This window comes from Pteronotus mesoamericanus, unplaced genomic scaffold, assembly GCF_021234165.1.
Source record: "Pteronotus mesoamericanus isolate MK-2021 breed Mesoamerican mustached bat unplaced genomic scaffold, CSHL_Meso_final contig_90, whole genome shotgun sequence".
Classification (NCBI taxonomy): domain Eukaryota; kingdom Metazoa; phylum Chordata; class Mammalia; order Chiroptera; family Mormoopidae; genus Pteronotus; species Pteronotus mesoamericanus.
Genome location: NW_026555277.1, coordinates 47,183,290 through 47,198,552, shown reverse-complemented (window position 1 = coordinate 47,198,552; position 15,263 = coordinate 47,183,290). Strand labels below are relative to the sequence as shown.

The 15,263-nt window shown below is 32.9% G+C and overlaps 1 protein-coding gene across 2 annotated transcripts in view; it reads left to right on the top strand.

The window, feature by feature from the left end:
* USP47 (ubiquitin specific peptidase 47) overlaps positions 1-15,263 on the top strand; it is a 107,107-nt gene that overhangs the window by 39,375 nt on the left and 52,469 nt on the right. For both annotated transcript variants that reach the window (XM_054586097.1, XM_054586096.1), the window contains 5 exons: positions 1,076-1,189; positions 2,646-2,784; positions 8,181-8,277; positions 12,349-12,494; positions 13,023-13,102. In XM_054586097.1, coding sequence (XP_054442072.1) covers positions 1,076-1,189; positions 2,646-2,784; positions 8,181-8,277; positions 12,349-12,494; positions 13,023-13,102 — 576 coding nt within the window. The remainder of the gene's footprint in view (positions 1-1,075; positions 1,190-2,645; positions 2,785-8,180; positions 8,278-12,348; positions 12,495-13,022; positions 13,103-15,263) is intronic.

Sequence of the window (15,263 nt, the reverse complement as noted above, 5' to 3'; positions counted from 1 at the left end):
GGCTATGAATGAGGCCCAACACAAAATCATAAATTTACTTAAAACATTACTTAGTTTTATTATTTTAATATGTACATCTTCTATATTAGTGATAACAAACTTGAGACCTGCTTGCCGATTTTAAAAGATTATTGAAAGGGTCACTGCATAATTAGTGTTATTATGTAAGGACTTTTTTGCTTATCTGTGGTGGCAGAAATTATGAAAATTATTCATGGACCTTTTTTTGTTCATCGGTTTTCGTTAGTGTTTATGTATTTAATGTGTGGCCCAAGACAACTCTTCTTCTTCCAGTGTGGCCCAGAGACGCCAAAAGGTTGGACACCCCTGGACTAGAGTGTGGGTGAGTAGGGCTTGGAACATACAGAGCTCCATCTCTCATTCACCAATTGGAGTGTGTCAGAATGACAGCTGGTATTGAAATTGCTCTAACAGATAAAAGAGTTAGGTAAAGACTAAATATCTTAGATGTTTAATTTTCAAAGGGTGATCACTTTTATTCTCCTGGGATCCTCTGGATCCTGGCAGTGGACTTAAAATAGTATTATTTACTTGGACAGGCTTTTCCTTAAGTGGTCTTTCTAAAGGTGCCCGTTTTGTTACAGTACATAATTATTGTGGCTTGTTTAGTGTGTTGCTTATCTGGGAATTCTTAGTATATTCATATATAACAGCATATTTTTAGTTATATAAAATTATCATTAGTTAACTTTCATGAAAAGCTATTAAATACTACATTGCATACATTTTAGAGAACATAAAACACAAATGTTTATCATTCTTATTTTGTGGAGTGCTTTAACCTTTACCTTTTCACTTTTTAATTTTTTAGACATTGGGGAATGGCAACATCTGGAATGCCTGTCAGTGTATGTATTGTCACTGGGTTTAGCCATCCCAGTACATGAGTAGATGAGTTAATTCCAAATGCAGTTTAATAAAATTCACCAGAATCTTTCTTTAAGACAATTATTTGAGCCCAATAATTGTTGATATATGTTCATTTGCACATTACTTGTATTTTATTGCAATTAATGTTTTTCATAATCTGAGGTATTTTACTTTATGCCTATAGGCTCCACTAGATCATACCAGTGACAAGTCTCTTCTTGATGCTAATTTTGAGCCAGGAAAGAAGAACTTTCTGCATTTGACAGATAAAGATGGTGAACAGCCTCAAATACTGCTGGTAAACTAGAAAGCCTTATATTCATACTTTTTGAGTATTGGTACCTACTGCTTGGGAAGCTGTTTCCCAAAGGAGAGAGGAGAGATGTGTTTTTTAATTTATGTGTAATAAATAATTTTTTTCTATTTTATGTTGGTTTGTTATCAGTGTAGATGTTCACATGGTTACACATTGGGCATCCATAGCACTGTTTTTGTATATGGCCTGTTGCCATGCCGGGAACACAGGTTACCATCTTCAAGACGACCCACACAGGGATGGGGGTGGGTCTAGGATAAGTTAAAATGCCCCGAAGATCTCTTACTGTGTTTTGGTGGCAGTTAAGGTTTTTGACAGTTTTGCCCCACGTGTTTCGGTATTTTGGAGAAGTGACAGACCCCCAGAATTCTCTACTCTGCCATTTCGTTCCCACTGCCTACCCCACTTCCTGCTTTTTGGGGGAATGAGTAGTTTGTAAATTACATGATATATTTCTATTCTTTTAGTGTTTACTCCAATTCATATTTTGATATGATTTCCTGTCAGGTCTAGTGGTCTTAGAGATGATTAAACCCAGTAATTCCCTATTTGAATGGCATTTTTTGAAAAAAGATTGAGAAAGCTTGGTCTGATTTAACCTCGCTATTTTATGAACTGAAGAAAGGGTGGCTCAGAGTTTATGGACTTTTTCAGAACCGTTCTCTCAATGAAACTTTCCTTAGGAAAAGTTCTGTTTGATGCTTTTCCCTTAGAAGTCTGTTGTGAATTATAATACCTCTCTGCACAGTTGGTAGTAATTAAGCATAAGGCATCCATACTGAAGCAATATTAAAATATGCTCTCTGACCTTTTTAAGTCTCATTTATTTTTATGACATTATAAGATTTTCTGACATTGAAATCAGCTAAAAATTTAGGAACCTCTGGATTCACAGTTTGGGAATTCATGTTTTAAAATTCATAGTAATTACTCTTCAGCTCTGCCTTAATTGTTTGCACTGATTTTATATCCTAAATCCTTTTCAACATTTTTCTCATTAATGGGAGATTTCTTATGGGAGACAGTAGGGAACTATCCATTCAACACTTACTGAGTATCCCCTACCTGTCAGGCCTATTGGCAAGGATGATGTAATAATGACTCTGTAGTTCACAATGTTACTTTTGATTTATTAGTATCAAAATATCTCCTTTTTCTCATGTAAGTGAAATTTGAAAGATAACTAAAGAAAACTGAGAAAGTGAGAACTCTGAAAGGAGACATGAGCACCTCTCTAAAGTGTTTTATATCAGCTATCTTTCAAACCTCTCTACAGGAAATGTTGAAAGTATACTCTTTTAGGTGTCTTGGTGGTAACAGTAATAGTAATGCCTCATTTTTCTTTCCTTGCCTCAGCAATTAGTATGTTTTCTTTTTCACTTTATATTGTTTCAGCAATATTTGCCATTTAGTAAATATTGGTTATGCTGTGTTTCAGGAGGATTCCAGTGCTGGGGATGACAGTGTCCATGACAGATTTATAGGGCCGCTTCCAAGAGAAGGTTCTGTGGGCTCTACCAATGATTATGTCAGCCAAAGCTACTCGTATTCATCTATTTTGAATAAATCAGAAACTGGTAAGATTTGTCATCATTGTATTTTCATGAAATGTAGGACATTAGCCCAGAGTAATAGTAGCAGTCTTGAACCTAATCCCCTCGTTTTATGGATTAGAAAACTGAGACCCAGAACAAGGTCAGTAGTTAGCAGAAGCAAAGCTAGAACAAGAATGTGGTTTCCTTTTTCCTCATCTCATTGTTGTTTTTTACCATATTCTTACTGCCACTATTTAGTAATAAAGTAAAAAGTATTAAGTTTGTGTTTTGAAGGAAGACTTTAATTTTTGGTAAGTTTCTATTTGGAATTTAACATTAAATTTTTTATGTTGACTTCCTTGGAAAGGAATGTCTCTGCTATCTCCTTTGGGTTAAAATAGATTATGGGGGATACTTCCATTTTGGAGCAGATAGGCCAGGCTTATTTTATTAGACCTACTCTGTTATCTTTTAGTTTAATCTAATCATATATTTGGCATTAACCATGTAATTTAAAAAGTCTGTTAACTTTTACTCAAACATGATTAAACCTAGATTTTTGAAATTTCCAATTTATTGAACTAATAAAATTGCTTTTTTAATACAAACAATATTCCTTTACATATGATTGGTAAATTGCCTAAAAATATTTAGATACTTTTACACATCATTCCATCTTACAACAGACCTTTGCAGTAGATAGTACTATTTATATTAAGATAAATGGAAACTGGAATACAGAGAAACCTTTGATTTTATAGCTAGTTAATTCTCTGTATGGCTTTTGAATCTTTAGTCTTGGCCCTTCAAAACAGATCATTTGAAATACTGCATACACATATCTGGTATAAAAAGAAAACTATAGTTACAGTGTACATTTTGTTTGAATGTGATCCGTAATCTTCCATTTACTATATTTTGTAATTAAAATAATAGAATAATTTTCTCATAGTTAATCATCTGTGCAGGCTTAATGGTGTATTTGTTCTGAAAATTGCAGTAAAAGCTGGTCATTTTGGTATTTAGGATGATTTATATCAGTAGAACTTTTTGTAGCAGACCACCAAGAATAAAAAGGAATGCAAAATTATCTTCTGTTTCAGATAATAAGAGACAATAAAGCTGTTTCTCATCACACTGTCTATGGTAGTGATTCTCAAACTTTTATTTTTTAAAAAGTCACTGGGGGCTACTTGTTAATAGGTTTCAAAGCAATACTGATTTAGCTGCTCTGGAGCAGGCTGGATAAATTGTATTTTGTTTTAAATAAGCACCCTAGATTATTCTGAGGTAGTTGGAATACTAAGAAAGTTCTAGATCTAACAAATGAAGATTCTTAAAATATTTGCTTTTCCTTCTGATAACCAGTTCAGCCTTTATGTAAAAAGTATTTACAGAACTCCTACTTTGTGCTGTGTACTTTATGGCTCTTTGATGCCCATAAGTTCCTACAGACTAAAACACTGTTTAAAATCTTTTCTCTGATTATACAAATGTAATACTTATTTATTATCATACAATTAAATTAAAAAAAGTGAAAATCACTGATCGTACTCCTAGCAGAAACTACTTTTAGTGATTTGCTTATTTTATATCTTTCCCCGGTATGTATGCTTTTAAGAAAATAGGGTAATCATGATAGCAGATTTTTAGTCTATATTTTTCACTTAAATACTAAACAGGGAGCTTTTTTCAAAGCTACTGAGTAGCATTTTAATATGGGGTTGAAAATTAAAATGGCCGAAGATATGTGAGGAACCTGTCCCTTACATATTATATGGCTTAGGTTTTGAAACTGTTACTGGTTTCATAATGAACATTCTTTCACATAAGTTTTTATTTTCATCTCTGATTATTTCCTTAGGGTAAGTTCCCAGAAATTGAATTACTAGGTTGAAATTTATTTTTAAAAAATTTAGAGACCTTTGATATACGCTGCCATGTAATGATAGTCTTTATTTACAATTATTGTTCCTCACACACCTCTACTCCTCTTTCCTACCTGTACATTTTTCTCCAGCGTTCTGAGGTACTGCCCTTCTGAACTGAAATAGTCTATTAGCATCCTAAGGAGCTGTGCTACAAAATTCATTTTGATCCGCTAGATAGGTGTATATAAAAGTTGTGATACATGTAGACAATGGAATATTACTTGGCTGTAAAAAAGAATGAAATCTTACTATATAATATTTGTGACGGTATGGATGGACCTAGAGAATATCATGCTAAATGCAGTAAGTTAGTCAGAAAAAGACAAATACCATATGATTGCACTTATGTGCAATCTAAAGAACAAAAGAAAACGAACAAACAAAATAGGCTGGTTGACAGAGGGGAAGGGGGATTGAGGGATTGGGTAAAAGAGATGAAGGGATTAAGAAGTACATGTTGATAATTACAAAATAATCACAAGGATGTAAAGTACAGCATAGGGAACACAGTCAATAATATTGTAATAACTGTATGGTGCCAGGTAGGTACTGGAAATATCAGGGAACACTTTGTAAAGTATATAATTGTGTAACCACTATGCTATGCCTCTGAAACTATTGCAAAATAATATTGACTGTAAACTGTAAATAAAATTTTAGCTTAAAGATAAAATTTAAGCTAAAAAATCTTACTTTTTTAGTCACTATTGAATTTGCATTTTTCTTAAGAAATTACTATAAATCTTGGCAGTGTGTGCAAACTGTTTTTATTGGAAGATGTTCTCATGATTTTAATTCAGTGCTCCAGGAACACATTTCTCTATAATGCAGTGCGCTTGGGGACTTAACATACTATTTCCTGTCTTCTTTTTTTAACAACTCTCTCTGGTAGCTAGTCACTGGTTGGGGAGTGGGGAGGTATGAATTTTGAGGAATAAGGAGTGAATTGAAGGATGATATGGACCCGAAGGTAATTAGAAATTATGTGACTAGGGTGTTTCATCATTCAAATGCGTATCTGTCCTTGGCCAGTTTTCTTTAGCAATTCTTTTATCAACTCCAGGAGTTTGCCTGTTTAATTTCTACTTTATTATGTGTTGGTTTTGTTCATGATTTCTTCCTGCATGTGTACAATACAGAATGGCATATCTTCTCACATTCTTCTCCTTTACGGGCTTATAATACTTAATAATGTTTATTCACAACTACTTCAGATATAGGACCCACTTGATAGTTTGTTGATGTTGACCATGAATAATGATAAAAAATTTCTATTAATTCAGTAGCAGTTTTTAACTTATTAGTCTCACTAAAATTTTCATTTTTTAAGAAAATAGTAATACATTTATGTGAGACACTGTTCATTCTGTTTAAAATACTGTGCTAAATCAAATACAAAAGACCATAGGTTGCTATATGATTCTTATTGTTAATGATGAAATAATGAGTGATGGCAAAAGGGAATTGCTGTTACTCCCTCCTTCCCTTAAACCCCCTCTCCTACCCCTTCCCCCCACTACCCGGGAAGGGAAACAAGATCACAAATAAATGAGACATGATTGGTCTGTAGGTGCACAAAGGACAGTAGTAGTAATTTTAAAGCTATCGCTAGAGTGGTCTCCTGGCTAGAGCACTGTTTTTTTCTTTTCTTTTTTTTTTGGTGGTGAAGAGTCTTTATATAAACTAAGAATGAAATAATGCTTTCAATTATTAATAATCAGGCTAGATATCATACAGATTTGAGTTGCTTGTAAGCCATATGCTCTTCCCCATCATGTGCACTTGTTGCTTACAGATTTGACCCCTGCCCTTAAAGTCTGATGAGGAAGAAATATAAGTAAATAGGTAATTATAGAATAGTGAGATAAAGTCTCTGATATTGATTAAGGACAGAGTGTTATGAAAAAAACTCAGGTCGGGGGTTGGTAGTAATTGAAGCAATTTATAATTATAAAAAATGTAAAGTAAACCATATATCACAGTGTTCTTTAAATAAAAATGAAAGCCTTTACAAATCAAAGCTTGAACTTTAGTCCAAAGTGAAAGGTGGTTGCTACTTGATCTCTTAGAATTGTGTGCATAAGAATTGTGTATCTGCATGTGCAGGTAGTGTGAAATCTATTTCTCTTTTTCACAACTAACCAAGATTCATCATGCATATTTTTTGGTCCTTTCATTGCCTTCTTTGGCAATACAGTTATCCATAGAGCTTACCATTTCTTAAAACAATTTTTTATAATTGTTAGAAAATTGAAAAGCTATTTTTAAAAGCTTTAGTAAACACCTTCAGCATCTTTTGAGAAAGGATTTAAGTTTTGATTCTTTTTTTTATTGATTTTTTTTTAAGAGAGAAAAAAAACATCAATTTGTTGTTCCACTTACTTTTGCATTCATTGGTTGATTTTTGCGTATGTCCTGACCATAATCGAACCCATAATCTTGGCATATCTGGACAATGTTCTAACCAACTGAGCTACTTGACCAGGCACATTTAAGGTTCTTTTGAAACAATCATATTATTCAGTATTAAGTAAGAGTAAATAAGTTTAATTATTAGGCAAGGTATTTACTGCAATTTGCTCAAATAATGAGGTGTAACTAAAGTGATGAGACTGGATTTATTTTAAGTATATGTGCATCTCATAAACTGGGCCTGTAGTCTACTTCTAAAAGAAGTTCCCAAAGTGTTCTCAGCAGTTGCAGCCATATCCAAGTAGATATATAAAGTACTTTTATTTTATTGCTATTATTATTTTTGAAAAGCACTTATGAACATTTAATGAACTTCCCTCTGTGACTCCAAGCTACCAGGACACAGCCTTCCCCAACACCTTTAATCTGTTCCTCAGCCAAATTTTAAGTTCATAGAAGTTTCTCCTCCTTTTCCTTTTATCCCACCATACCTCTGATCTTCCTTATTCCACTTCTCACTTCTTCTCTTCTTACTTTATAGTCCTTCTTTTCATAATATGCTGATCTATAGAATCTGATAATTTATGGGCTTATTAAAATGGAGGAAGTCATTCTGAGTTTTTATATAATGAGTTCATCTCATATGTTACTAATTCTTGGTAGAAATTGGGTTATAGGGCCTGATGACAGCGATAATTAGTTTAGTTTGGTCCTCAAACATTGGGTATATTTGATAGTTAAAGTGAATATGTTTATACTTTTCCATTTTAAACCACAACTTTCAGATTTGGGGAACAAAGATTATTTTTATGTCAGTTAAACGTATTATATTAAACATATTTCTGTTAACATTTTATTAAATGCTACAGAATATTCATGTGTATCTCTGGACATAAAACAAGATACCATGACTTTCTGAGAAGCAGGGTTTACATAGCGCACATATTTCTTAGGTGTTGTCGAAAAAAATGAAAATAACTTCCAGCTAAGTACACTTAACCTCTCAATTTGTACTGTTTTAAATTCTTAAGGTTTTTTTTGTTATTTTTTAACATAAATGCTGATTCATGTATATTTTGTGCTCTCTTTTTAAAGGATATGTGGGATTAGTGAACCAAGCAATGACTTGCTATTTGAATAGCCTTTTGCAAACACTTTTTATGACTCCTGAATTTAGGAATGCATTATATAAGTAAGTATTTTTAAAATTCTATAAATAAAGTATAGCTTTTAATGAATAAAATCTAATTTATCTTTTTACAATTACTTGTGAAGTTTGGGGTATTTCTTACTTCATAAGACACACCCGAATAGTATATAAGAAAAGGATTTTATGAGAGATTGGTATATGAAAAATTTGTGGAGAGAATCAGAAATGTATAGACAGCAAAGGATAAATTGATAAGATTTACATTTGGAATAAGTTACTGTTTAGAAACTTCTCTTAAAGCTTTAACACCTTTATGAAGAAATATGTTATGCGCTTTTTGAGATAATCTGAATATGTAAACCACTTCTTTTTCCCCTTCACTTCTCAATTTAAGAAACAAAGTTGTATTTTTAAACTTGCAAACTTTGTTTCTAGTTAGTATATAATGTGTGTTCTGTGTTTTGTGCTTGCCTTTGTGTTTTTAAAAGACTGTATATATCAGATTTTAAAATACTTTATGAAGAAAGTCCTTAAGCAAATAAACCCTAAGATTTATTGACACACCCTTGTTTATTAACAGACCCTTGCCTTTTAATTTCCTTTAAGGTATATACAACTTTTTTTAAAAGTCATTTTACAGTACAAATAAAGTGATATTTTTATTTTTCATGTTACTTTTGAAACATCTTTGAAATTACCATAAATACATATTTAAAGTATTTTTGGTACTTTTAATATTGGTTGTATTGTTCAAACAACATATTACTATTGCATTCATATGTAAGCTTAATTTACTTATAAAAGTTACCTTTTTCATTTAGCAAGTATTTGTTACCCAGTAGTGTTTATATGTGTTAGGCACTTGGTGGATAGAGATGGAGTTAGAAATAAGGTCCTTGTTCTTGAGTAAGTTTGCAGATCTCTTTACAATAGCAACATGTGTATTTATGAAACAGTTTAAATAACATTTAAGGACAGCTAAATGTCATGAGAGTTTAGAGAGAAGAGAAATTAATGAAACTTGGAGAAGTGGCTTAGTGTAGAAAATAGAATTTGAGGTCATGAAGTCTGGTAGGATTTGGCCAGGTTGGGAAGATAGAAAGCATTGCAGATGGGGGTACTTTCAAGAGCAAAAGTGAGTAATTTAATAGTAAGTGCAATCTGCATGTTAGTTATTATTAGTTTGTATCAGATACTGTATTGAGCACTTTACATTTGGGTTCATTTAATTCTTACTATAACTGTATGAATGATACAATGTTAGTGTCCACATTATACAAAGGAGGTAACTGAAAGCACAGAGAGGTTAACTACTTTGCTAGAAGTCACCATGCTAGAAATTTTGGCCACCCAGTAGATGTCACAATCCATTTCCCTGTTCTGCGTATATTATAGCTGATGCCAATAAATATATATGTCCTAGGGGCCTCCAGGAGATAGCATAATTGGAGCTCTGTCAGTGTACTGGCATTTGAAGTTAATAGGTGGAGTCTGTAACCTGCCCTCAAAACTAGAACAAACTGGGCAGTTTAGGGTGTGTGCCTGCTTAGGCAGGTAGTGCATTGGAGTGGAGATTGCAGGAGCTTGATAAATCATGAGTCCTAATCCCTGAAAATGATCTGTAAATATATAGTACAGTGGAGAAGATTAAGGACATAGCCAGGGCTACTCATTCAGCAAATATACATTCCTCAATGTGTGTTAAGCACTCTTTTAGGCACAGAGATTACAGTGGCCTTCAAGCTTCCCTAAGTCAGTTTATATAAATGAGTTCATTTTACATAGTCGTACATGCCATGAAGAAAATAAAGCAGGAAAATGTGGAAAGAGTAACTGTCAGGAGGTGGAGTAGTCAGGGTGCTCCTATCTAAGGAACTACCATGTGAATAGACTTCACGGGATCCAGTCTTGTAAAGATCTGTGGGAAGAACATTCAAGACAGACAGAACTGCAAGTGCACAGGCCTTGAGGAGCAAAAATCCATTGTATCTGGACCCCACTGAATGAGGAGGGGAAGTGAGACATAAGGTTAAACAGGAAGGCAAAATGCTGTGGGGACTGTGAGAATAGAATGATGTTTGTTGCCCATAGGGAAACAAAGCCTGACTGGCCAACGATTCACAATTTAGAACCTAAGGAAGGGATGGCTCAGACCTCCCTGCACTACAGACGGGATAGCACTAGCACGAAAGGATGGGGTTTTATTTCTTTATTTTCTTCACTTGTTATACGATAGCCAACAGAGACTCTACCGCTTTAAGTGTGGAGACATGTAAGTGATGTTTTAAATACATTGTTTCAGGAAAGTTTATATATTGCAGCATGCATAATTGATTTGAAAGATAGGGAACCCTGGAGGAATCTGTTATTAAACCAGGCACAGATATATGAAGCTCAGAATGAAACTGGTGGTAGTAGTTATTATATTTCAGATTGAAAACTGATACAACTTAGTGACAAATTTTATTTAGGAGTAAAGGAAAAGGAAGAATCAAATATGGCACCAAAATTCCTAATTTAGCTGACTGGAGTAACAGCAAGTACCAACAAGATTTAAAACCTTTTAAAGGTATTTGTACCAGGACTAAAGGACAGGTGAGAATTCAGCTTTATATTACAGTAATTCCTCCCCACTAGTGAATTTCCCTAGCAAGAAATTTAAGCATTCTGTATTTTGACTTCATTGTGTTTTTTTTTTACAGCTACTGGGAGAATTTTAGATCCCATAATGTCAAGTATAACTTCTGTTGAGAAAAATAAGAATAAAAGTGGGCTAGGGATTAAAGATACAGGAGTGGATAATGAGTAGAGGTGTTTGCAGGAAAGCTTTGAGAAGAATAAAAGGAGATGTATTACGTTGACATCTGCAAGACAGAAGGGAGCTTCAGTATGTAAAAAAAGGAATAGGATCACAGAGCTGCAACTTCTAAACCCTAAAATAAGAAAAGTATTGAATACTTTAACAGAGGGCCATACCGAAAGAAGAAAATGAAAGATTTTTAGTATATTTATAAATTGCATTACAAGAGAGTTGTGTTCCAGCCTCCTTTTGAATCTAAAAAGATTCTCAGAAGAATTGAGGAAGTAGAAAGTAATAATCTTATTGCCAGCTTAAGATAAAGATAACCATTAATATTATCCTTATTAATATTGTCTTTGGCATTTTATTTTATTGTATATAAAGTATTTTAAAGACTCTTGTGAGTACATTACAAACTTAAATCCCACCAATCTTATTTTTTCAATCTGATCTTAAGTTCGTTAGAAATTTGCTTGTTATTGAGACAGTTCCTGTAGTTAGGGGTAGACTAATGTTTATCAGAAGTATGTGAAGGTAAATATTGTATCTGGTTTATTTTATTTACTTATATTCTCTTTTTAAAACATTTTATTATGGAATATTCCAAACATTAAAAATAGTAAAAATTATTATTATGAATTTATCTGTACCGGTTACCCAGCTTTCAGTATTACCAATTCATCAGTCTTTTATCCATTATCCTCCACTCTGATTTTTTTTTGGAAGCACGCTCCCATCATACCGTCTGTAAATTATGTCTCAGGTCAATGCTAAGATTTCCCTGATTGCCTCATAGTTTTTTTAAACAACCTGTTCAAATTAGGATCCAAATAAGATCTATGCATTGAAATTGATTAATAAGACACTTAATCTATTTTTAATTTCTTTTTTTCCCCTTGTAATTTCTTCCTTGAAAAGAAAATATATATATAAAATAGAAAAAAATATATATGATGTCATTTGTCCTGCAGTATTCAAGTTTGGATTTTGATGGTTGAATGCCATAGTGTCATTTAATATTGTTCGATTTCTTGTATTTTTTTTTTGTGAGTTAATAATTAGGACAGGAGTCCTGATCAGATTCAAGTTTGACAGTTACTTTTCATTCATGTTGCTTTCTTATGTCTTTTCTTATTAAAGTCTAAATTTCTTCTGAATTTATGAATTGGAGAGGGACTAATGTTTTATTAGATAGTAATAGCTTCAGTTAATAGTCAAACTGTATACAGGATCTGACATATTATGATGTTAATATTATGCCTTAAAGAATAAAAATATTTTATAAATAATTTTCAATCATTTTATTTCAATAGGTGGGAATTTGAAGAATCTGAAGAAGATCCAGTGACAAGTATCCCATACCAACTACAAAGGCTTTTTGTTCTGTTACAAACAAGTAAAAAGAGAGCAATTGAAACCACAGATGTTACAAGGAGCTTTGGATGGGATAGTAGTGAGGGTACTAATTCTCTTTTAACATTAAGTATTTCTAATATTCAGAAGAATTCTGGCAGACAGTATTATAAACAAAATAACAAAATTTGTGCTAAGAACTTAATTAACTTTACTGTACACATTTTCATTGCTTTTTGCTGGGATTTAAAAATAACTTATTTTTGAAATGTAACCTTTGAAGGGTAAATTTTTGATGAGTTAAAATTTTTCTATAAAATAAACTTGGTTATACGCTATTTACATGTACTTAAACTAAAAGTTTTAAAGTTTCTCTTAACTATAATGATAAATAAAAATAGCAAATATCATACAAAGCACCATGAAGCATATGTTATTTATAAATGCTGAGATCCCTCTATTCTTTTCCTGTGATTGCCTTTTAGTGACTGTAATGTGTATTTTGTGTTTTTTTTAATTTAGTATTTTTTTGTAGACTTTTGAGTGTTTCTGAAAGCTTTATTGTTTAACAATAAATTAATGTTTTATTACACTAAACTTACTGATATTTTTAATTAAATTTTGTCTTCAATAGCTTGGCAGCAGCATGATGTACAAGAACTGTGCAGAGTCATGTTTGATGCTTTGGAACAGAAATGGAAACAAACAGAACAGGTAACTCTCAAGTTGATAGGAGTGTTTTCTGATAAATCATTTATTACCTTAAAGTGACTTCTGTCCTATTGGAATGTTTTAGTTTGGTCATAGTTCAGCTGCGAAAGTACTAAATGGGAAGTTGAAAATACTAGGTTCTCAGCTGGCCATTAACTGAGTCATAAAAGTCCTCATTAAACCATTGTAGACCTCAGTTGCCTCATCTTTATTTTAAAATATGAAAGTTGGGCTCTTATCTTGATGGTTTTTTTTAGCTAAAAACTATGTAATTCATATATATATAGTATGTGTGTGTATATATGATTTGGGGGGATGATTTGTGAACAGTATTTTCAGATATTTACTAAATAAATTGCATGTCTTACAGTCTGTAGCACATTACAAAGTATATTCATCAAGCATTACCTTCATTTTGACCAATGAGGTATAGTCATGTGCTTTTGACATTTTGAATTCATGTTATTCTGACCCTGTTCTGCTTATTCAACGGAAGGCGGAACAGGTTTAGAAGATGGAAAAACATTAGGTATGTCATTGGGATGAAGGGTAAGGCTGAACTGGATGGGACTCAACTCAGTACAGAGGATTTATAGTGGATGTAGTGATAGAGGATCACAGGGACTTTAAAAAAGTGGTAGTGGTGGTGGAGAATCTGGACAGTAGCCTGGAAGGTCTGTTGTCTGACTTGAACTGTTATGATAGCTTGGACCAGAGTTTTTTAAACTGTAGGTTATAGTCCATTCATGGGTTATAAAATCAGTTTAGTGAATTTGTAATAGCACTTTTAAAAAAATGTAGAATAGAAAAGTATAAGAGTATTACAAGTAAAGGCAAGTATTGTTATTAGGTAACTTTTGTTACAATTATATGCAACAAAAGTTGCATATAACAATGAGTTTGCAATGAAAATTATTTTCTTCCTGTGGGTCACTGTCAAAACTGAAAAACACAGGATTGCGCAACTAGAAATGATACAGAAGACAAATCACATATGACTGGGGCAGGTGAATGAAGAAGGTGTCCTTAAATATTAGAGTAGACAATGATGGTGGATCCTAGTTTGAAAGCTTTAAGTCCTAGACATTTGAAGAGATGTAAATTTACGAAAGAGGTAAACTGTGTTCTTCTTGTCTATTCTTAAGAGATTTGAAAAAAAAAATTTATTTAGTGATCTAGCTTCTCTACATAACCCTGTGGGATTGTATTTTAGTAATTTATGTAGATGGTATTAGTGGCCTGTTTCTTTTTCGTAAGTCTGAAGTTATCTTTCTTGTTACGTCCCTCTGTGGGTTAACACTTTCATTTAGATCAGCCGGGTCATTCCTGCTGAGTTCAAAGACTGGGTACAAGAATCTTGAGGCAAGACATTCACATGGAAGATCCTTACTTAGGAAGCTATGTGCCTTTTTTGTGGGGCAGAACAGCCCCAGTTGGCTAAGTTTGGAGGACTAGATGAGAACTGCATTCTTTTAGGTGAGGATATTTTAAGGGAGATGGAGTTTAAGGTTTTGTAAAACATTTTCTATACATTTTTTTAAAAAGTTATAATCTTCCACCATGGCTGGTGTGGCTCCGTGGATTGAGCACCGGCGAACCAAAGTGTTGCCAGTCTGATTCCCAGTCAGGGCACGTGCCTGGGTTGCGGGCCAGGTCACCAGTACGGGGTACATGAGAGGCAACCACACATTGATGTTTCTCTCCCTTTCTCCCTCCCTTTCCTTCTCTAAAAATAAATAAATAAAATCTTTCTTTAAAAAGTTATAATCTTCCTTCTTAAAATTGTTTTACATATGTTACTGAAAGTTAAAAAGTTTGATTTGAGCTAGCAGATAGGATTTTAGGAATCAGAATATATTATTGTGAGAGTGGTGATAATGCATAAGTAAAGCTATAAAAACAGCCAGTTATTTAACTGTGTAATTATTGAGATGCCTAAAGTGATTGATTAGAATGTATTTTCAGCTAACTGAAAAGATACGAGGCTTAATAGTGTAATATATTGGTAACTGATTTCAGCAAAGCATTTTTTAATATTGGGGTTTTAAATATATGAGAATTGAAGTAGTTAATTTTTGTACATTGATTTTTAAATTAGTGTTAATCTAATTATATTGATTTTTAGTTGATTTTTATCAAGCCTTGATTTTTTTCCGTTGGATTT